Source organism: Alnus glutinosa, chromosome 13 (genome assembly GCF_958979055.1).
Source record: "Alnus glutinosa chromosome 13, dhAlnGlut1.1, whole genome shotgun sequence".
In the NCBI taxonomy this organism is placed as follows: Eukaryota; Viridiplantae; Streptophyta; class Magnoliopsida; order Fagales; family Betulaceae; genus Alnus; species Alnus glutinosa.
The window spans coordinates 2240677-2263006 of record NC_084898.1 but is presented as its reverse complement, the minus strand read 5'-3'; the positions used below and the strand labels follow the sequence as shown (position 1 = coordinate 2263006).

The 22330-nt window shown below is 32.7% G+C and overlaps 3 protein-coding genes across 8 annotated transcripts; 1 reads left to right on the top strand and 2 right to left on the bottom strand.

Moving 5' to 3' along the window:
- The first annotated feature begins 3171 nt into the window (after positions 1-3171).
- On the top strand, positions 3172-7299 carry LOC133854182 (uncharacterized). Of its 3 annotated transcripts, none has more exons than XR_009896788.1 (5): positions 3172-3550; positions 3978-4056; positions 4851-4919; positions 5930-6453; positions 6817-7299. XR_009896788.1 is itself a non-coding variant. In XM_062290257.1 (4 exons), the coding sequence occupies exons 1-4, from the start codon at positions 3246-3248 to the stop codon at positions 6035-6037; spliced, it is 561 nt and encodes a 186-aa protein (XP_062146241.1). In that variant the 5' UTR covers positions 3172-3245; the 3' UTR covers positions 6038-6542. The 3 variants fall into 3 exon arrangements, 1 of the variants encoding a protein (XP_062146241.1); XR_009896787.1 differs by lacking the exon at positions 6817-7299 and having other exon boundaries at positions 5930-6112; positions 6261-6542; XM_062290257.1 differs by lacking the exon at positions 6817-7299 and having other exon boundaries at positions 5930-6542.
- A 2473-nt stretch (positions 7300-9772) lies between these two features.
- On the bottom strand, positions 9773-13914 carry LOC133854179 (G-type lectin S-receptor-like serine/threonine-protein kinase RKS1). Of its 4 annotated transcripts, XM_062290252.1 has the most exons (7): positions 12610-13914; positions 12077-12205; positions 11544-11734; positions 11218-11428; positions 10839-11076; positions 10490-10640; positions 9773-10402 (listed from the first exon to the last, which is right to left on the bottom strand). In XM_062290252.1, the coding sequence occupies exons 1-7, from the start codon at positions 13892-13894 to the stop codon at positions 10103-10105; spliced, it is 2505 nt and encodes an 834-aa protein (XP_062146236.1). In that variant the 5' UTR covers positions 13895-13914; the 3' UTR covers positions 9773-10102. The 4 variants fall into 4 exon arrangements, with proteins under 4 accessions (XP_062146236.1, XP_062146238.1, XP_062146239.1 ...); XM_062290254.1 differs by lacking the exon at positions 10490-10640 and having other exon boundaries at positions 10264-10402; XM_062290255.1 differs by lacking the exon at positions 10490-10640 and having other exon boundaries at positions 10305-10402; positions 10798-11076.
- Positions 13915-16127: 2213 nt separating this feature from the next.
- LOC133854561 (uncharacterized) lies at positions 16128-18111 on the bottom strand. Its single transcript, XM_062290797.1, has 2 exons — positions 17316-18111; positions 16128-16258 (listed from the first exon to the last, which is right to left on the bottom strand). Exons 1-2 carry the CDS (start codon positions 18109-18111, stop codon positions 16128-16130), a joined length of 927 nt encoding a protein of 308 aa, XP_062146781.1.
- Positions 18112-22330: the final 4219 nt, after the last annotated feature.

Sequence of the window (22330 nt, the reverse complement as noted above, 5' to 3'; positions counted from 1 at the left end):
ATATATATATATATATATATATATATATATATATATATATATATATATATATATATATATATATATATATATATATATATGTATGAGACGACATTTAATTGCTTGATTATATATACCAAATTTTCCTTATTGCAAAAAACAAAAATATATCCAATGTTTGCATTAGGAATAATTTAGGCATCTAGTGACAAGCTAAACATGTAAACCATGTCAACTTTTCATTTTATTTTATTTTATTTATTTTCATTTTGTTTTGCTAATTTATCCTTTCTATATGCAATGAGAGATCATTCTATAAGTAAAGATTTTAGGGCATAGCCTAACACTTAGTAGCCATGCTGATCCACTTGTTACAAAGGCCTAGCCTCCATTATACGTTGTTATGCTCAGCAAACACTCAGGTTTGCTTGACGTCATACTGGAAAGAGATGCTTTGCAAGTAGTAAATGAGATCAATTCACGCTTCCCTTCTCTGAGCAAAATTGGGCACTATACTGATAAAATTAAGTCAGAACTGAACTTCTTTCGTTTCTCTTCTATACTTCATATGAAAAATGAGGCAAATTATGCTGCTCATGCTTTAGCAAAAGTAGCTGTGTTTAATGTTATGGATTCAATATGAGTAGAGGAAACTCTACCTTATGTCTTTGACATTGTTTTTCAAGAGTCTCTATGACTCTGGTTATTGCCCTAATAGGATCCCTGATTTATTTATAAAGATGATTTCTTGTTTAAAAAAATAATAATAATTAATAATCTTAGGGAAAAAAAAAACTCAAAACTTTTTCGCATCGTCAATTCCTGAGGCCTCCACCTCCAACCAGGATGGTTTTTTTTTTTTTTTTTTTTTTTTTTTTCTTTCTTTCTTTCTTTAAAAAATGCTCTTCTAATTTATCATTTTGATGCCTTTGTAAAATTGAAAATTATAATGAGAATCCCTATTTTGAGGCATTTTTTTTAAGCTATTGTCCAAATGTCAAACAGACTTGGGCAGATTTGTTTAAATAGGAGGAGTCAACCCTAGAACTCACGCCAACTAAATTAATTGATCTTTAGGGTTGGTTTGGGTTTGTAATTTCAATAAGTGCGATTTAAAAATAGTGATTTTAAAATGTGCTATTTGAAATTTGATTTTTAAAAACGCAATTAAGCGTTTGATAAAATCGCAATTTAGCTTTTAAAATCGCAGTTTAGCTTTTTAAATCATGTTTTAAAACAAACACCTCATTGCTTGCAATTTAACAATACAATTCCAAACAATTCATTTTTTTACGATTTGGTTTAAAATCACACTTTTTGTCTAACAAAATTACAATGCCAAAACACACCCTTATTAGGATACTAAAGCCTTCAAATAGACCACTTAGACACAAAATCTCACAAAAAATACGCATTTGGATTCTCTTCGGTTCATTTAAACTGGAAAGGAGCCGATTAGTTTAAGTGAAAGTGCAAATTATCTAAAAAATATGAAAAGACAATTTTCCTCTTATTTTTATACTAACTAGCTTCTCTATGATTCATTTGAAGTTTGAATTGGAGAGGATCCCTGTCCCAAAAAGACACAGAAGCCCACATGGGTGTAATTATATATATATATGACGGCTCCAACAATAAGCAACATCAAAAGTTATAACATCAACATGGAGAGAATAATTATCATGGGTGGCCTTCATGGACTCTAACGCCTATGTGGGGCTTCTTTGAATTTAATTAGAAAGATGGGCTAATGTGGGCTTACTTGGCGCCGGCCCGTGTGAGCTTCTTTGAATATTGGGTCACTGTTGAGTCTCTAAGTGCTGGCCCATCATTAGACCGCTAGGGAGCGGCAATTCAGCCACAATCAAATTTAATTGTTTAATAGATGATATGATAAGTGTCACGTGAGCTTATAAATTGATGTGACAGTCTATGTTTCACTATCACATCGGCCACAATTAAATTTAAATGTGTAGTTGTTAATGTAGTAAGTGTTACATGGGCTTACAAGTTGATGTAAGAGTCCATGTGATAGTATCACGTTAACTATAATTAACTTTAATTGTTTAGTTTTTAACGTGGTAAATTTCACATGAATTACAACATTAGTTTATAAAAGACTTTGTTCAAAAAAAAAAGAAAAAAGACTTATATTAAAAATTGTAATACTTTTAACATCACTCGTTTGCGAATTATGAATGAAATTTATAGTAAAATATATAGTAACCAAAAATATTTATTTTTCTTTTTCTCCTTCTGAAAACATATTTTATTAATAATTTAATAATACATTACTGGAGTAGAAGAACCTCCGTCTTGAACCTATTTATTAAATCTACCTTGTTTTGAAAAAGAGTTTTTTTTTTTCTTTTTAGATCTGTCCTTATGGGCGATCTATGGAATGAAGGTTACTCAAATATGAGAGATTATCTCTCACGACCTGAATAATTTGGTGCTAGTGGTTATTTCTCACAGTCTGTTTAAATAAATTTTTCTAGGATATTTGGCTACCTAAGTCTTAAATCTAGTCTGCTCGGAACAGATCTGCTCTTTAACTATTTTTGTACATGGGTTAGCGGAAGATGTAAGTCATAGATAACACTTTTTTGTAATAATTTTGTTTTTATATATAACTATGGTATCTCATAGCATGTGATTATGATTTTGCAGAACTTTATAATTTGTGATGTAAGACTCTGTCCAGAATTTGTATCACTAGGAGTGGAATAAAAATAATAAAATATAATGATAAATAATTTTTTTTGTTCTTTTTATATATATATATTATATTTTTATCATTCATGGTGTCTAATTTTAGTTTTGAGTTGAGTTTTCTTAGTTTAATATCAGCCCAAATTTGAAGGTAACTTTCATATTTTAAAAGTGTTACTGCCGCTAGTAATTATAAGCAAATACAAAAAATAGTTTAATATATTTTTTTATAAGCAAATACAAAAAAATAAATATTTTAATTTAATTTATAAGGGCTTGTAACCTTGCATAGCATTATTGTAAGGACATAATAGAGTTTAGGTTAAACAATTACATGATTTTTATTTGTTTTCACCGTTAGGAGGGGCGTCCTCCTTTATTTCTATTTAAAAAAAAAAAAAAAGAAAAGAAAAGAAAAGAAAATACTTTACGAAGAAAATACTCATATCTTTTGTTAAAAAAAGAAAAGAAAAGAAAAAAAAATCTACCTTCGCAGTGCGTGCTTCTGCTTCATACCTCAGTCACACGGTCACACTCTGAAAGATCTCACAGCTATGGCTTTGACCGCCTTACTCTACCTTCAAAATCCTCTCTTTGTTCGCAAACCCACAAAACCCATTACCTCTTCAACTCCAAAGTCCCAAACACATGGAACATTGCAAACCCAATTCCAGAAGCGTACCAATTGTGGTGCCATCCAGAACCCGAAGGCCATGGTGGCTCTATTAGGGGCGGGTTTGGCACTGACCCTCGCGGGACCCGCCTCATCTGCGGAGCTACCCTCTCTGCAATTCACTGAGCCCGCCAATGCTCTCTCCTTGCCCACCTGGGCCGTGCACGTGTCCAGTGTGGTAGAATGGTGAGCGGTTTCTCTCATATTCTGCCGCATTTGTTAATGGGTTCTGAGAATTTGCTCTCAATTTCGTAGATTATATCTGGGTTTTGTTTTCTTTCACTTTGGCTGCTGAGAAAAGGAAGGATTTATGCTTTCTGTGGTTCATTCCCAAAGCCTAACCAAAAAGTTAGTAACTTTTCTGAGTCAAATAGTTTTTATTAGGCTTATGTTTTTAAAATATATTGAGTTGTATTGCCTCAGTAGCCAAATTTTGATGATTGTATGCGGTGTTAACGGGAATCAAAAACTGTCTTTTAAGTTACTGCCGTTTGGTTTCTAAGAAATGCAAGTATGATGTAATGAAATATGATATTTTGTTTTGTGTCTTTTGTTGAAATCTAACATAAGTAGTTAATTTATTAATGATACTTTCTTTTAATAATTTTTTAAGGATTGCAGCAATGGCTTTGGTGTGGCAATATGGGGAGCAATCCGGTTATGAGTCTTGGAAAGGACTCTCCCGGGGTATGGTGAGTTATTGTTCCCACTCTTGCAATATTGACTGGTTAGATGTGTTATCATCAATGGAAAAGTATTTGTAATTGTTGTATGGACAAATTTATCTTGATGAAGTTTGACCTTGTGGTGACCATTTATATTAAGTAATATTAGCTAGCAGTTTATATTTCAAGCATATACTGGTTCACGGTTAATGAATATATATATATATATATATATATATATATATATATATATATATATATATATATATATATATATATATATATATATATATATTTTCATAATATATTACAATATCATGAATGACATATTTGCCTAATCTTATTTGCTGCATTGTGCCAAATATTCAAAGTATAAATAATGGGGAGGTGATTGTTCCAATTTGTCAATAGCGTGGAAAGGTACAAGCTAACTATTTAGAATTGAGTCAATTGTAGTCAACATGTAGTTCCGATTACCTGAAGTTTTAATCTCTGCTTAACTCAACAAGGCCTTGATCAAATAACATAAGTAGAGTTAAACTTAGTCCAATTGCTATGAGAAACAAAGTGGACGTGATTCAGTTGTTATATGCATATAAACAGTGGGATGATTTCACTCAGTGGGATGTCCAAATACCCCCCGTTTCTAATATAAATAAATAAAGATAGGGATTTCATCTGTGAGAGCTCCTTTCTCCCTTGAGAGGATTCATTGTTGTTTAATATCATTAAGTTGCATTTTTATTATTTCCAAGTTGTGGGTGATGCTTGTTTCTTTTGTAGATTCATTATTTATGATGATTGATAATTGATTGGTGCAGGTACCCCTGTTAGGTGGAGCATTTTGTGCATGCACATGGCATTTCTTTTATAACTCTGAGTCTCTTGAGGTAAGAAGGGTTGCATATTCTTGAGTCTCTTGTTGATCTGTAATAGCTCCTTTCTCCCTTGAGAGGTTACTTCCTTGTTTACTATCGTTAAGTTTGCATTATTTTCTATCTCCAAATTGTAAGTGATGCTCGTCTCTTTTATAGATTTGTTACTAATACGATAAATAATTGATTGGTTCAGGAAACCCTGCTTGTTGGAGCATTTTGTGCATGTACATGGCATTTGTTATAACTTTATTTTTTTACAAGTGCATTTCTTTATAACTCTGAGTCTCTTGACATATATTATGTATATATTTTTTATGAGGAACATATTGTTGAATTGTTTTTATGTAAAATTTTGGTTGAATTGATGAATGAGTAAGCATTGAAATCTTAGCATATGATACTTAGTGATGATAGACATTTCTTTGACACTTATTGGGAATATAGACTATGGGGCTAAGAGTTTATGTTGATTTACTCTGTGGTTCCAGATCCTCCACAAGCTCAATTCTTAAAATGATGCAGTACCTTATATCCTCTGTAAAGTTTTATGTCCTGGCTCAATTTGGTTGACAGCAGCATGGTATTAACAACTTGAAACCGTTGTGAAGCCTACCTGATCTGAGTAATTCTGAAATGACCCCGTCCCGGTCTTATGGCCACCCTGTTATTATGTTATGACCAAACCTACCTAAGTAATTTATAATTGTGACTGCAAGCTAGCTCATAAATAATTGCTTTCTCTTTGAATCAACACTTGGTGCATACTTGCCACGAATAGCTAGGAAAAAAACAAAAAAATAGTACTTCTGGCACATCTGCTTCAGCTATCTTGTTTAGATAACTGCCATTGGACTAGCTATTTTATTTATGCATTTAATGACCTTTACTACAAACTCCTCGTGTTGGACCAATTTATAGATCATTCCATTCCCTTTCATCTTTTAGTTGATTATGATTTATGATGTGAATGAGCTGTAAAATAGGATATGTAAAATGACTCGGATGTTCCTCATGAGGTGCAGGTATTGGTGGCTCTTCAAGCAGCATTAACAGTTATAGGTAATACCACGATGTGTATTGCTGCATTCCGAATATACAAATCATCAGAAGATAGCTCCAAGAATATCTGAAAGTTTCTGCACCTGCATACCTATATATGTGCCTTCATAAACCTTTTCCCTGTCTTCTGCCTCCCTGTTGGATAGGTAATATTATTCTTCTTTATGTGCCAGCAATCTGGCTAATAGTAATAATTTTTTAGAGAAAAAGGATCAGTTTATGGAACTACTAAATAGTAGTTTATCTTCTGTGATGTTTTTAGAAAAAAAAAAGGTGTTTGTTTGATATTTGCAGGAAACTTCCTCATTTATGATGAAGTTGATTTTTATGAGGCCAGTTTTTCCCATAGTTGGAAGGAGTGTCAAGAGTCTGATGCCAGCATGCTTTGAACTCATCTAATTGTTTGAAGCTGTAACTGTGATAATGAAAGTTTCCCTTTGTCAATGGAGTGGATTGACGGACCTGAGCCCTCTACTTACGTAGACATGTATATAAGTAACCATTCTTCAACTGTTTAGATTAAATATTATAGAATTGCCGCATCTGTAGACTCTCTAAAGTTCATTATTTTGAAAAATGCTCTGCTTCTCAATTTTTTTTCTCGAAAAGTAGTTTTCAAATGATGTGTCATCATCCTATGAGTTGGTGACACATTTTTCAAAATAGATCTCATCCATGATTGACACATTATTTGGAAATTAACTTCTGGAAAAAAAAAATAATTGGATTTACGTTTTTCAATATTTTTTTGTTATATTATATATGCTATATTTGTTTTTGAATAAGGCTGCATCTGGTGTTGCACAATAGTAATCTTGAGGAATATCCATAATGTTTCTATGATTTGCAGACTGTAATAATGTCTTTAATGGGCTTCTCTCTTGTAATGATTTGGGACAAGAGGAAAGAACAAGCCTGATTTGAAACAGCACTACAAGTGTTGATATACTGCAACTTCGTCCATGCATTATCCTGAGTTGAATGGGCAATGCAGAAGCTATCATTAAACACTTGAAGATGGGACGTCAGGTAGCCGTTTGAGGTGGCATTCTTACATAATCTCTTGCAAAGAATGGATTGGCTTCCTTTTGTTTCAATTTTTCCTTCAAAGATGATAGAAAAAAGTTGCAAATTTTTTAGGATGTGGGAAGGAATCGATTGTGGCAACTTCGGGTTGGCATTTACTTTTTGAGATTCGATTACTCTGATTTTTTGGCAGTTGCAGATCGGTTTCCTTCTTCCAATGTTAGGAGGCTGTTGAATACCCCTCGTCTCCTCCTGCTTGTGTAAATACAACCATGTCTATTTAATTGTTTAATGAATAAAGTGAAAAGTGTCGTGTATATATATATAAGTTTGCAAACTGACATTTATATACGTTTTATTATCACGACTGTCACAATTAAATTTAATTATTCTGTAATTAATGTAGTAAGTATCACGTGAGCGGGCTTACAACTTAACGCAACAATTCATGTGACTCTACTACGTCAATTATCATGTAAGAGATTTATAATAAAACTTATATTATTATTATTTTTTTTTTTGAATGAATTAAAAGTTTTATAAACCAAATTCAACGGTACAATCACTCCAGTCAAAACTAGAAACAAGAGATCCAAACTAGAACTACAACCAAGCTGCAACCTCAGCTACAAATAAAACACCAAAACAACCTAAACATTACAAGGGTAATTTCAGAGGGGAACTTAGCCAAGACGTTAGTTTTTACTTCCCATCTAATCAAAAACCTCTCTTCTTTCTTCTTTCTTCTTTTTCTCTTTCCTTCCTTTTCTTAAATATAGAGAAAAATCTCTAAAAAAAAAAAAAAATTCAAAAAAAGCCACATGCATCATATACTCTATAGATTTTCATACAAAGAAAAACTCTTTAAAATGTATTTATTATTAATAAAACTTAGAAATAACACTGATCGGGCGGCCATACCGTCCTTATTGTGCTCCAATATAACTCAAGGACAGCTTAGACCTGGAAAGAAAATTACAAAACTAACCTCGTGTGACGTGAGGTGATATTTTTTTCTTATTTTCTAATAAATCTCATGAGAATCCAAAGGTCTTGAAAGTGATTTATAACTAACAGTCAAAATCATTTGTTCATAAAAATATTAATGATCAAATGGTATATAACCGATTTTTTTTGCCTTTTAAAACCCATGTAACGGAAACGGTAAATAAACAAATGAAGAAATAAATAATTTAGAAAAAAAAAAAATACAATTAATGTGCAAAAGCATTACTCAAAACTCATTGAGTTGTTTGAATAAATTCTGAGTTTTTTACTATCGAGATTGAATAGTTGACTGTTTTCGACTACCAATGTCTACCGATGTCAATGAATAACTGCCGAAATCGTTGGCCGGTCGGCGGCTCATTCTTGCACGCATAAAGTTAAGGGAAAGTTCAACTTCGATACTTCTCAAAAATAAAAGCTATGGCTGATTCACTGCTGACTCAGATTTGGTCATGAAAATTAATTTCATGTCTTCAAATAGTTCAACTGAGTAATACTAAAAGCAAGAGTAATCTTTTTATTGAGCCATTCTAAAATTGATGTGATTTTTAAAATTATTATTAGATTTTGATACAATAATAAGTTTAAAAGATACATCAATTTCGATAGGACTCAAAGAGAACATGAATTCTCCTTATAACATTGCTCGTTGAACTGATGAGATCGAGCAGATCGACTGCAACAAGTTTAAGGAACGAAAATGATGAGTAGACTTCATCAACCTTCAAGCATGGTAATCAGGTAATTAATGGTCATCTCATTTAGAGAAGCAGGTGCTCCTTTAGAACTTGAGGAATCCATACCAAAATTAATGTGTCTGTTGATAAATATTGTTGGCTTGTTAGGAGATGGAACAATTGCTTCATTTCCAAGCATGGTTGACTGATATGTGGTTTAATTGTTCTTGCATGCACACTTAAGAGCCCTATTTGAATACATATCAAAACTTAATGAGCAGGATAATATTCCTGACCTAATAATGAATTGATTATTTCCAAGGCTTTTCCTTTTGTCCATAGGTCCAATACCTGCAAAAATTGAAGAGTTTTAACTTTCTCATGAGATTAAGCTTTTGAAATAAGAGATGGGTTATAAAAAAATAATTTAACTGAAATGTGAGATAAATTGAGATAATTTAAGTTGCTGAATTAGCTAAAAGTCGTGACATGCACAATTCAGTTTGGACTAATTGGCATTAAAAGGACCATATTCCCATCTGCTGAAACGGGGCGTAGTGAGGAGTACAACCTTGAAATAACTCACAATTCTTCTATAGATTTAAAAAAATTCTAAGACTTTGTTGCAGATAAAAAGCAATGAAAAAGAAGAGAGAAAAAAAGAAAAAATGAAAAAAGATAAGAAAACTAGGGAAGTAATGAGAAAAGAGAAAGAAAGGGGAAGGGAGGAGAATGGAGATAGACAAGCTACGTACTTCCTCCCTCAGTCACTCACCTAGGAAAAGAAGGATCTCATTGTTAGAGTATATTAAGAGATTTGATTTAAGAGATTTATTGTAATTATTGTTATCTTCTATAAATCAGATTAGAATGTAATTAAATCTGCTTAATTTGATTGTAATCAGTTTGATGGCAATTAAATCACATTGATTTGATTACCATACTTATCTACCCAAACTTTCCTATAAATAGGAGCATCATGTATTGTGAATGGATCAAGGAATCACTATAGAAAAATTTGAAATTCTGGACGGTTTCAAACCCTAAAAACATGTGATTTTTTATTTAGCAAAGGAGCACATTTTTTCATTCAAATTGACAAATGATCGATTTTAATGGATAGGAGCTTTTGAATTCAAACTTAGAATTAGAGTGATCACCAAGTTCCAAAGTTTAATGGGGGATTGTAAATATGATGGTAATTTAGAAAAAGAAGTATAACTGTTATTTTAACTTTTTATGATCCATTTCTGTCATATTTTATGAGTGGTAGTATTATACTTAATTATATTCTCTTGGCAATGGTTTTATATTATATTCATCTATAAAAGAGAAATATACATATATTAGTGTACAATTAATTTACAGGAAGCAAAGCTTCAGCTACATATAATAGCAAATTGGTGCACTAAACCTAACATGTGGTTAGCGAGCATTAATCATAGTAATTGTTACTTCATTTATAGAACTAGCACCTCCACTAATTGATCTATCTTTATTTTTGTCAGTGCTCTTCAGAATAAATGCAGGTTGTTTTGGATAAGAAATATGTGTGTCATTACCCAACATAAAAACAACTGTTGCCATGGTCGGTCTATCAATTGCATGTTCTTGCACGCATAAAAGACCAATTTGAATACATCTTGAAACTTCACTAGCATATTCCTCACCCAGTGATGAATCAACTATTTCCATGGCTTTATCTTCTCTCCATAGGTCCCAAACCTACAAACAACATATTCATCATATTAGGTTAAAAAAATAAAATAAAATAGAAGGCTAATTTGATAAGCCCTTTGCCCATGGTCTTACAAGCCCAATCAAGTTTGAGGAGGGACCATCATGATAATAAGCACTGTTTTTTTTGCCAGTTATGAGCTCTAGCATCAAAACCCCAAAGCTATATACATCAGACTTTACTGAAAATAGCCCTTGCATTGCATACTCGGGTGACATATATCCACTGCAGTAGCAAAATAAAATGATCAAAGATAGTTTTATGTTTGTGCATTAACGTGACATATAAACTTTCGAAGAACACAATAGGAAAAAGAATTACAAAGGTTTGCTTAAAAACCACTTTGATTTGTACTTTTAAGACATATAATAATGGAAGGTACCTAATAGGATGGAAACTATCTTTATTTTGTAATGCCCTTACTATGTTCCAACGATGCGATTTGTATTTGCTTCATTTTGGTCCCCTCCAACAATTTTAGCCATACCAAAATCAGCAATTTTTGGATTCATTGCATTGTCAAGTAGAATATTGCTGGCCTTTAAGTCTCTGTGAATAATTCTTAATCTTGAGTCTTGATGAAGATATAAAAGCCCTCGAGCAACTCCACAAATAATCTCGAAGCGTTTTCCCCAATCTAACAATGACCTTTTTGTTTCGTCTGAATGAAGAGATGAGAACTTAGAATATATATGCTTCTGTATTTTTGCTACACACTAGGAATTAATTCATATGTTTGTAGTTGGAGGACCATTTTCGGGTGATACTGCAAGAAGTTTATGTGAAAAGTAGACATACGTACCAAAAATGAAAAAGTTCAGGCTTTTGTTTGGCAAGTATTCATAGATTAACATCTTCTCTTCTCCTTGAACGCAATAACCTAGAATCCTCACAAGGTTCCTGTGTTGGAGTTTAGCAATTATTCCAACTTCATTTTTGAATTCTTCTACTCCTTGTCCGGAATACCTTGATAGTCTTTTTACTGCAATTTCCTTCTGATTATCTAAGAGACCCTGAAATTGAAGTACAAATTTCATTAGTCATAATGCATAGAAACAAATCTAGTGCATTAACACAGACATATGAACTGAAGTTACTCAAATTTTGGGACATTTTCAGGGAGACTACCTTATAAACTGGGCCAAAACCACCTTCTCCAAGCTTGTTAGCAACAGATAAATTATCTGTGGCTGCAACTATGATATTTAGATCAAAGAATGGCAAATCTGAATTTCTTGTACTCTCATTAAACTCACTGCTTTCATGAAGGTATGTTGAAGTTGAGGTAACACTAAACAGATTTTCGCTTTCCCTGCTTTCTGTCGTCAAACACAGTTACAAATATTATTCCAAGGTGCTAAGTTTTTGCAATGATGAATACCTACACAAAAAACTCCCTAACGAAACTGAGGAAATACAAGTAGAATTCAAGCTTATAATTTTCATTTGTTATCATTGGTAGGTTTATAGTTCTTTTGGTAATTGAATAATTATGAATGTAAAAATTAATTCAAACTTTTTTCTTGCCTCCACAATTACCAAACTAATTCTTTTTTAATATCTGATTATTACTAGCCTTAGAATCAAAGAAATAGGGGAATAGAAACAAGAAATAAAAACTGCTTCCAATAAATTAAGGAGTGTAAAACAAGTTTACTTACCTGTTTTCTTCCTCGTTAACAGCCAATACACAATGGAGACTAAAAGAAGCAACGTTACAGCAACAGAAACCACAAGAATTGCCAGCATCCTCTTGTTCCGAATAAGGCCATTTTTCTTTGAATATTGAGCTAAAATAAAAAATAAATGTAAGAAACTTATATTAATTAAATGATTAAATTCATCATTTCGTATTAGTTTAAATTTTTAAGATATTAGATGATTTAACATGGTATCAGAACATACGTCTTGAGTTTATCGGAGCTTGAGCCAACGCATGAGTAAAGTGTTAAATATTAATTAAATGATTAAATTCATCATTTCGTATTAATTTAAGTTTTTAAGATATTATGTGATTTACCATGGTATCAGAACAGATGTCTTGAGTTCATTGAAGCTTGAGCCAACGCATGAATAAAGTGTTAAATATTAATTAAATAATTAAATTTACTCTTTTTTATCGATTTAAATTCAGATAACATTTTCCAATTCAACAAATAGTGACAAAAGAAAAAGCTATAAATGTGAAGAATACCTAATGTAGCTGCATCCACACGTACAAACAAATCTTGTCCCCCATTGGCAAACGTTCTGATGTCCACCAAGTCCCCGTGCCATGACAAGCACCCGATCCCACCCCTTGTCTCATCTGCACTAGTGTAAGCCGTACAAGAACAGTTCCTCAAGCACTCCTGCTCACATTCCTTCAAACTCAAACTCATGTCCACACGTGCTTTAGAAGTATCCGGCACCTTCACACGTGGCAGCTTCACAAACCCTTCTCCACTGTGGCAAGCGGATACTCCTTGACTCCTCACGCACCCGCCCGACCCATCTCTCCTGTACCATTCACTAGTCGATTTGGGTTCAAACCCGGGTAAGCATGTGCACTGGAACTTGGTGGGATCATATGGGTCGCAATAACCATTTGGACCGCACTCTCGATATGTATCACACAACTCTTTCGGAGCATTCCAAAACACGACCCATCTACTCTCGTGCCACGTGGACAGAGCAACGACTCCCAATTCGTTCATCACCGATTTAGTGAAAATTTTAGGGTCGGTTACAGTATACACAAACGTGACCTCATCTTGATTATTCACAAAACTACCTTTGAAAAAAAAATGCTGAGTCATTTCAGGTACACCGCTCCATCTTTGGCCGGTCCAAGGTCCACCCCGCCACAAGGGAGTCCCACCCTTGTATATGAACAATTGTGGGTACCCATTTGGGTCAATCCGATATGAGCAGTTGCCGGTTCCCGGGTCATCTTTGGACTTCCAAGATGTTAGGTACCGATTCAATCCGGTCCGCCGGTCCAGCCCAAATTTCATGGACGCGAGTAGAGTATTCGTGGGATAGTCGAAGCTCTGCCATGTATAAGTGCTTTGGCTGTCTCGTAGAACCAAAACAAGATTTCCAGAATCTAAGAGCCGAGCCACCATAGAATTGTTCGTGAATGAGACTGAAGCGTTTGTAGACCAGATAGGAGTGCTTTGGTTTTTGCAGTTTATCACGAGGTTTCCATGGCTGTTGATGGAGAGGACTCCGGAGGTATCATTGAGAGGTTTGTCTCTGTTTGCTACCCACACAACGGTTTGTTCAGAAACTTTGTTATACCATATTCCGATGTAGCGGCGGCTACTAAAGTTTCCCGGGCTGAAAAACCCAAGGGCGAAAGTTTCTCCTTTCGAAACTAGGATGTCCCCGTCTTTAATGGTCTCGTTGGGCGAAATGGTGTTGAGGGAAATGCAAAATCGGAAAACAAGTAGAGAGAGAAGCAACGACGTATTCAATAGCTCTTTGGCAGGATTCATGGTGGTTTTCCGGATGAAGATTATAGGTTTGTTGGCTAATGAGAAAAATCAAGAATCAAACTCAACTTGAATAGGGGGACAAAGAAGTCGAGATCATTAGTAAGGTGCAACTTGCGAAAGGGAGGAAATAGTTAGGAGGAATATTGTCATGACAGGTGTGTTTGACAAAGACATGTACATAACAGAATAGTAGGTTGTTAATTTTGAAATTAGTAAAAAGTGATGATGTGATATATATATATAAAAAAAAAAAAAAAAAAAAAAAAAAAAAAAAGTATAAAAAAGTGAAAAAGTTTTGGATTGTTGTGAATTTTTTATTTGAATAATAATAAAAAATTATTGATGTGATATAAAAAGTGAAAAAAAGTAGGAATGTTTTGATGTTGATTAGCATAATTTGTTTTTTTAGTAGTATCATTTGTTTATTATTTTTTATTCATTTTACAGCTATTTTAATTGTTTTAATAAGACCGAGGATCAAATTATCGACGTTGATCAACACACATGAGCAAGAAGTCGGCCATAGTTTTCAGCTTACTGGCTTGGAGCAAACGTGTCCAAATAATCGGTACCATGGAGAATATTCTGAATATATAGTGGAAAACAAAAAAGCAAAAAAAAGTGCTGGAAAAAATCAATTTTCTATTGCTCAATTTGCACGTATTTTGACATTGACCTTAAACGTCTGTCCTCTTCGGAGGGTGATTTGTTGGTTTCAGTCAATGCCAATCTCTTTGGGGTGGATTCATTGGATGAATCGTCCAAATCATATCGCCTATTTGTGGTTAAGGGTTACCTTCACGGTCTGTGTGTGACAATGCATTTTGGTATTTAAATATGAGACCAAAAATTGATTATGAGGGTACAAAGGTCCCCCATAGGGCCATAGCTTGATGGTATGAGTTCAATGGAAGTTACATAGCGATTGAAAAAGGAGCAATATTGCTGCGTTTAAGAATGGGATGCCCATCATTTTATTTTATTTTTCTTTAACTCAGGTTGCCTACTTTGTCCGTTTGAGTAAAATAGCTAGACAGTGACAAATGAGATCAAAAAATAGTCCATGGACAAAGATGAATTTCAGTAAAAGACGTACGTGAAGAGAAAAAAAAAATAGTCACATTCATTGAGGATAAAGGTTTTTCTCCTAATATATATATATATATATATATATAATTTAGTCGGTTAAATTGACATACTTAAAATGCATGTGATTATCGTGTGCATTTCCAAAATAGAGAAAATTCTATCATTTGGAAATATCATCGAAAGCAATTTATTGATTTGCCAATTCAAATCAATTCATATCTTAATATATAACCAAATAAAAGCTACATCTAATGCTGAAAATTATTACTCTTCTTTATTTTCAATAATCAAGCATTGAAATCTAGGAAGTAGCTAGAGCACTCTCAGCAGCTTCTTCAAAATCTCTTCATGTTTCTAAATATAGAGAAAAATCTCAAAAAATAAAAATAAAAAATAATAGATTTCATATTTATTATTTTAATTTTTAAATTAAAAAATATTTATCTCTCATCTTTCCTCTTTGCCTCTCTTTGGAGACTGTATTATATTGAGACTTGAGATTTTGTTAAAAAGACTTGGGTATGAAAGGAACTTGCATTTAGTAAAGAAAAATGGACACTTTATTTTAATAAAATACCCCATGACATTTACTCATTTAGGACCCCCTCTCACATGCATATGTGTAGACTCTAGGGTTCATTAATTGGTGAGGCAGGAGCACCTTACTTTTAGCAACTTTTGTACGCTTTCGTCTTCAAGGGGTAGCTCAATCGGTTGTGGATTATGCTTCATGAAGCAAAGGTCACTAGTTTAAATCTCCTATTTCCTTTTTGTGTGGACATGTAAAAAAAAATTTGAAAAGAATTAAAAAATAATAATGAGTGATTTTATTTGAAAAATATAGTTTATTCCTTTATGAATAACTATTCATCTAATTTTTTTAGAGGAATAGGTATTAAGAGAATAGTTATTACAACTATTCCAATAAATAGATTCCTACCATATAAAGTAATGATTAGTTCATAGAAATAGTTATTCCATTCTAAATATCTATTTTGCAAACTAAACAAGACATTTAAAGCAAAAGAAGTGATAGTAAAAAAAATTTTGTGAACTCTATATAGACGTGTGACGTGAGGTGACATTCCCTTGAAAAATATCAAATGGTCCCCTGCCTTCTTTTGCTTTCTTTTTAATAACTTAATCAAACTTTAATGCTAGCTGCGGACTTCTTCAACTGCACTACTTTGGAAGACGCCAATGGTCCCCTGCCTTCTTCTGCTTCCTTAATCATGTAGCGTCGGTTAGCTGATTTGGTCTCGTGGCAATGAGTTGCTATCATGGATATTAATTGCTTTGAAAAAGTTAAATAAAGTATGATTTATTTTTTAAAAAAGTAGAATATTATTTAACTTTATTCAACTTTTTATTCCGACCAAACACACCAAACATGTGTCAATTTTTTGCTGAAACCGAGTGTTTTGGTACGTATCTAATCTCAGCCACAGAACTAGTCCCACCACTATAATATGTGGAGTCCTTGTAATATTTGTGGATTGTAATAGGGCATCTGCTTCAAGTCAGACTTGGTTCTGACTTAAGGTTTAGGGGGGTCTTGTATCTCTATCTTTGTAATTGTCCTTGGGACGTTTTCAGCAATATATGATAGCAAATGCTATCTCGTTCAAAAAAAAAAACTAGTCCCACCACTATAATCACTCACAATAGGTGATGGGGACGAGTTAAAGGCAATTTGAGGACTTCATACTGATGCAATATAAATTTGTGAGGGGCGTGGGTTTGAACGCAAAAGAGCTCTTTGATTCTCGTGGGATTTTTTATTTTTTTTTTCAAGTGCAAAAAAGGAGAAGAATAAAATATTGCAAATGAGCGTCTTTATCACTCTTAATCTTTAAAGCAGATAGAAAATGAGAACTTTCAAGAATATATACTTTCAAACACCAAGTAGGAAGCGGTCCATTTAGCAACCGAGAATACTTTCATGGAAGAATAATTGAACCTGATTTATCAAATAATAAGATCATTTAAGAATTTTGACTGCCTGCATAATAAAAAACAAGTTTCCGTAATAATTAACAATTAGTAGCTAATTATACAACGTATAATATCATTTTATATGTCTAATATTAATTTATTAATTTAAGTTTGTATTGAAAGAAAAAGATGATACTATTTTATAAAAATTAAAACACACAACAGTTAGAGGGTTAGACACATTTCAAACATAACTGTGTTGTTCCAAGTCACATGCAACAGTAAAACACCGAAAAACAATACAAAACTCACTTAAAAAAAAATAAATAAAAATGTAAATACGCAGTATACATAGCCGTAAAACCTGTTAGGCATTCTATGTGGATAATATAATTACATTTAAGACAATAGTAAGCTGCATACTCTGTATTCACCTTGTTACAGCATATTTTACAAAATATGCCGTCGTGCTTCTTGAATTCTTTAAGAGAATAGATGAGGTTGAGGATGTGATTGTGTAGCGTAAATTTGGCAAAGCGTGGAAGTTCAGCACATCTATTGTGGACCAATAGTTTGCAGATATTGCATAGTTTGTAGGCCATGTTCTTGAATTCCTTTCCACAAGCATCGCAGCTGTATTGGATCGGCTTGAGGATAGAGAAGAAGTCGTGTTGGTGACAGTCATTAGGATTAATTGGCAAGCGGGTAGCACACTCGATGTCGAGTTGGAAAAGACACAGATCACATCTGTAAAAGAAATATCTATCGTGAGATCTACGACAAGCATCACAACAATTTCTACCTGGCTTTTGGAGAGTAAGGGTATGGTTTGGATGCAGAGGATGGTTTATTTGATAAGATAGATCAGTGCATGATTTATGAACGACGAAGCTGCATTCAGAGATTGGGCGTCGGCATTTGTAAGCGGGACCCAATACTAGTTCGTTGCACCCCCAGCACACAACTTCCTTGTCGCCATCATTTTCCAGCTTTTCTTTGAAGTCCAATAAATGATCTTCGAATGAGGATGACTTGCTGTGAACAGGGAGGTTACGACATTCCACACAATTGTGGAGGGAACCCGATATTGGTTTGCGGCAATACCAACAAAGAGCTATCTTCTCACCATCTTTTTTCATCTCTTCTTTGTAGATCAAGTGGTGCCGCTCAGTGTTATGATCATAGTCCTCCATCTCTCTCAAGAGTCAAGATCTCTCAAACACACTATATCTATCTCGAAGCACACAACAGAGAGGGAGAGGGAGTTAGAATTGAGAAATGCGAAGAAGTTCAGATTTAATCTCAAAGCTTTTAGATCGATTTGATTTCACGTCCATCAAAGTTTTATAATTGATATATATATATACCTAATCAAACCCAGGCGGTAAGCTAAGCGTGAGGTGTTTCAACCTCAAGGATTTTTTGAAATTGAGCAACATTCAACCTCAAGGATGCGGGCATGTGAAAATAGTTATGTTGGTGTTGTTCAATCTTTGTTTTGTAGATTGAGTATGAAGAAAGAAATAAGATTTATTTATGAAATTACTAGAAACACATACATATATGCCTCTTACTAACCTTTCTCTAAAAAAAATATTTTTGAGAGAAAACTTCACTTATAATACTGATCTTTCATCATTTTTGTAATTAAATATTCAAACTTTAAAAAGTGTCAATTTAGGATATCCATATTTTTTTTCTTTCTTTTTTCTTTTCAGTTTCAACCCTCTGTTAAAATTTTCCATTAAATTCTGTTAAAATTCCCAAAATACCCATCCTTTTTTTAGGAAAGAAAAAAATTGTAAGTATTTAGGTGTTGGTAAGAATTTAATAGAATTTACAAAAATACCCAATACTTGAATTTTTCAAAATTTATAATTTTTTTTTTTTTTAAAAAAAAAAAAAACACATAAGTATTTTGGTAGGATTTAACAGAAAAAATTCAAACGGATGGTTGAAATTAAGCTAAAAGATGGATACCCTAAATTAACATTTTTTAAAATTTGAGTACTTAATTGCAAAATTGATAAAAGAATATGAGTTAGAATTGAAGTTTTTCCTATTTTTAATATTAGAATAGTTTAAAATTTAGAGGACAATTTTTTAATTACTCAAAAAATTATCATCCTATCTTATTGTACACAAAAGTTTGGGACAAAAGTAGATACTAATACGATAAACCAACTTTGTATTTTGTGAATACCACAAAAGGTAAAGATGTATCCAATTAATCGAACCCAAGAGGCAAGCATGGTTGACTTGGGTTACACTCATAGAATGAATATTGATATGAGACATGATTCATGCATAACAGCTGTGCAACTGTTGTGCAGGATTCAAGCGATATGGGTGGGTTCCACGTGGTGGGTCTCACCACATAGGTCCCACGTGGGACCTACTCCATGTCTCTTGTTTCTTGCACAACTGTTGTACAAGAGACATTTTTGTACTGATATATATGCTAAGAAAAGTTGACTTGGCTTGGACTCATCGAATGAATACTGATAGGTAAGCAAGTAAGATTCTTTTTATATCTCTAAATGCTTTTATTATAATGGTATTCTCCTTTATAAACACCAAAATATGGCAAATTTGCTTCTAAACTTTTCTTTTAGGAAAATCAAAAGTAAATATAGGAATAGCAAAAGCAAATTAAAGATTGATTCTTTAGTACAATAACAAGCAATGAGACAAAGAAGAAAAGAAAAAAAAAAATACATGCAAATGACGGTGGAAGAATTAAAGTTACGAGCTCAAATTGAGAGGAATAATTATTCTTGAATTTAAGGAATGGTTATGGAAAAATACATTTAACTCTTTAAAGTTTGACTATTTTTTTCATTTTTGTCTTCGATGTTTAAAAAGTTGCATGACCTAATTTAATTAGTATGCCGATACCATAACAAATAACATGACCTAATTGCTTTTCATGTCAAATTTTATTAGTTATTTGAAATTCTATAATGAACAAAATATTTAGAGATCAATTTGATCTTCACTATCATTTTTCAAAATATTTTCATTTTTAGTGGGGATGTTATAGATTGGTCTGACCAATGATCTTGAAGGAATAACATTCTGCATTATAGAGAAAAGCAAAGAGAGAAATCTAAACAAGCTCATATAGATGTACTCAAAATTTTGTGACCAATGGTAGGGGAAGTGATTTTATGTGTCTTTAAGTCCTAGTAATTTTGGGTTTGACTTTTAGCCTTTGGATAACACTAAATATTGACACTTACAGTTTCGTATCACTACAATGTTGGCAGCAGCATTGTAATTTAGAATAGCCTAAAAGGATTTCATGAAAATTTTATTTTCCATAATGTTTTTGAACTTGGATAGCTCCACAGTCAAGGAAAATTGAAAGGAAAATGCATTTAGTGTACATATCGAAATAATACCTTATATCATTATGGCTGGAGCACTTAAAATAAAACTCTTTCAATTAGATTACTATTTTCAATTTCAGCAAGCGTGTATGTGTGTATATATATGAATTGAAGTGTAAGATAAATTAATGATATTTGAACAAAAAATGGTAATGCTTTTATTACAAAAATAAAATTATTTTGGGAAACTTAAGTTTTTTTTTTTTTTTTTTTTTTTTTGGATAAACAAGTAGTGTTGAATTAAAAGAAAAAAAAATACATGGAGGGAGACTTTAACATGTTCATAAAAACGGATAATACTTGTGGTCCTGAGCCTACCATTGTAGAAAAATTGGCCGGAATCCGGTTGGACTGTGTCTCATTACGGCCAACCTAGATTCCTGCGAAGCTGGCCGAAATCCGGCCAACCCAGATTTAGGGAATCTGACCATTGCCACCGGATTCTGGCCTTCATCGAAGGAATCAGGCGAAAATGGCCAGAATTCTTCCAACCAGTGACAGAATCTCGTCACCGGTGATTTTTCGCCGTTGTTGATTTTTTCGTACGAGCCAAATGCCGAAAAATATTTTCAACAAAATCATTTTTCTTAAAAATGATTTCATTGAAAATATTTTACGACAGAAAACATTTTACGTCGAAACAAACGGAGCATTATAGATGAAATTACTAGAAACCCATACTTAATTATCTTCCATCTTACTATCGTTGAGGTTTCAATACTGGATAAGAATCGGATCAAAGTATCTCTCCGAATTTGTGATTGTGAAATATTACTTATGGAACACACCTATAAAATTTAGGTTGTTCAACCACTTATCCGGTCAAACAGGTCTTATGAGACCAGTCTCTCACAATCACTTACCCGGTGATCGTTGTCTTTCTCTAAAGAAATATCTTTAATTGAGAAAAAAAAAAAAAATCTTTAATTTTGAAATTTACTTACTTGTCCCAATACTTTTTTTTTTTTTTTTTTTGAAGGATGTCCCAATACTCTTAGCATTTACGTACTTGTCCCAAGCTTTTATATTTGATTCCACGTTATGTAACCAATACCATCACAAAGTTTTATAATTGCCGTAAAAAAATCTTTAGGTTTGTATGCTGTGATTAAGGCTCTCTTTTTTTCATTGTAAATTTTTTTAAAAAAAATATTTTTAATAAATTTTGGTATTTGGTGTAACCCAAAATGATGGTCAAATCAAAAACATTTTTTGTTTGACCATGAAAGTTTTATCTTTGAAAAATGATTTCCGTTTATTTAATATGGTAAATCATTTTTTGAGTTTGATCTTCTCTTTCTTGTACACTCTCATAGTTTATTCTTTGCTTTCAAAGTTCGCAGGAAGTTGTACATTATTTTTTGCGGTCACCAGCAATTGGCCATTATCGCTATTTTCCATACGTACCAAATGCAGAAAAATATTTTCAACTGAAATCATTTTTCACTAAAAATATTTTTCAACAAAAGTTGTTTTATGTCAAAACAAACTAAACATAAGATATATCCAATCAAACCCAAGAGGCAATTAGCAATTAAAGTTAACTTGGGTTGTACTCACCGAATACTGACGTACGTTCTAATAAAAGTTAATTTGAATCTTTTAATTTTGAAAATAATTTATGAATTTTGAGGGCAACTGTGACAAAAAAAAAATATTGAGCCAATTAAAGTACCATGCACAAAAGTTTATTCCTTTTTCTTTTTGCAGTCAAGATTCTTTAGATTTCTCTTTGGAAAGCTATTATTATAGAAAAATGCTTGATTACTATAGTTCTTATTTTGTTTTTCTTACAAATTAATTAAGGTAATAAATCATAATTAATAATTAATTTTTTTATTCACTAAATTTATTAGAAATTTTATAGCAAAAAGTGCCAGGAAATCTTTAGTTTGAGTGTGAAATGGGGATAAAAAAGCAAGTGAATAAAGAAGAAAAGTGATGCAAATTACACAGTTGAAGTTACCGAGAATCGACTTTTTGAATTAATGTGTGTTCGGGTGAGGAATATATATATATC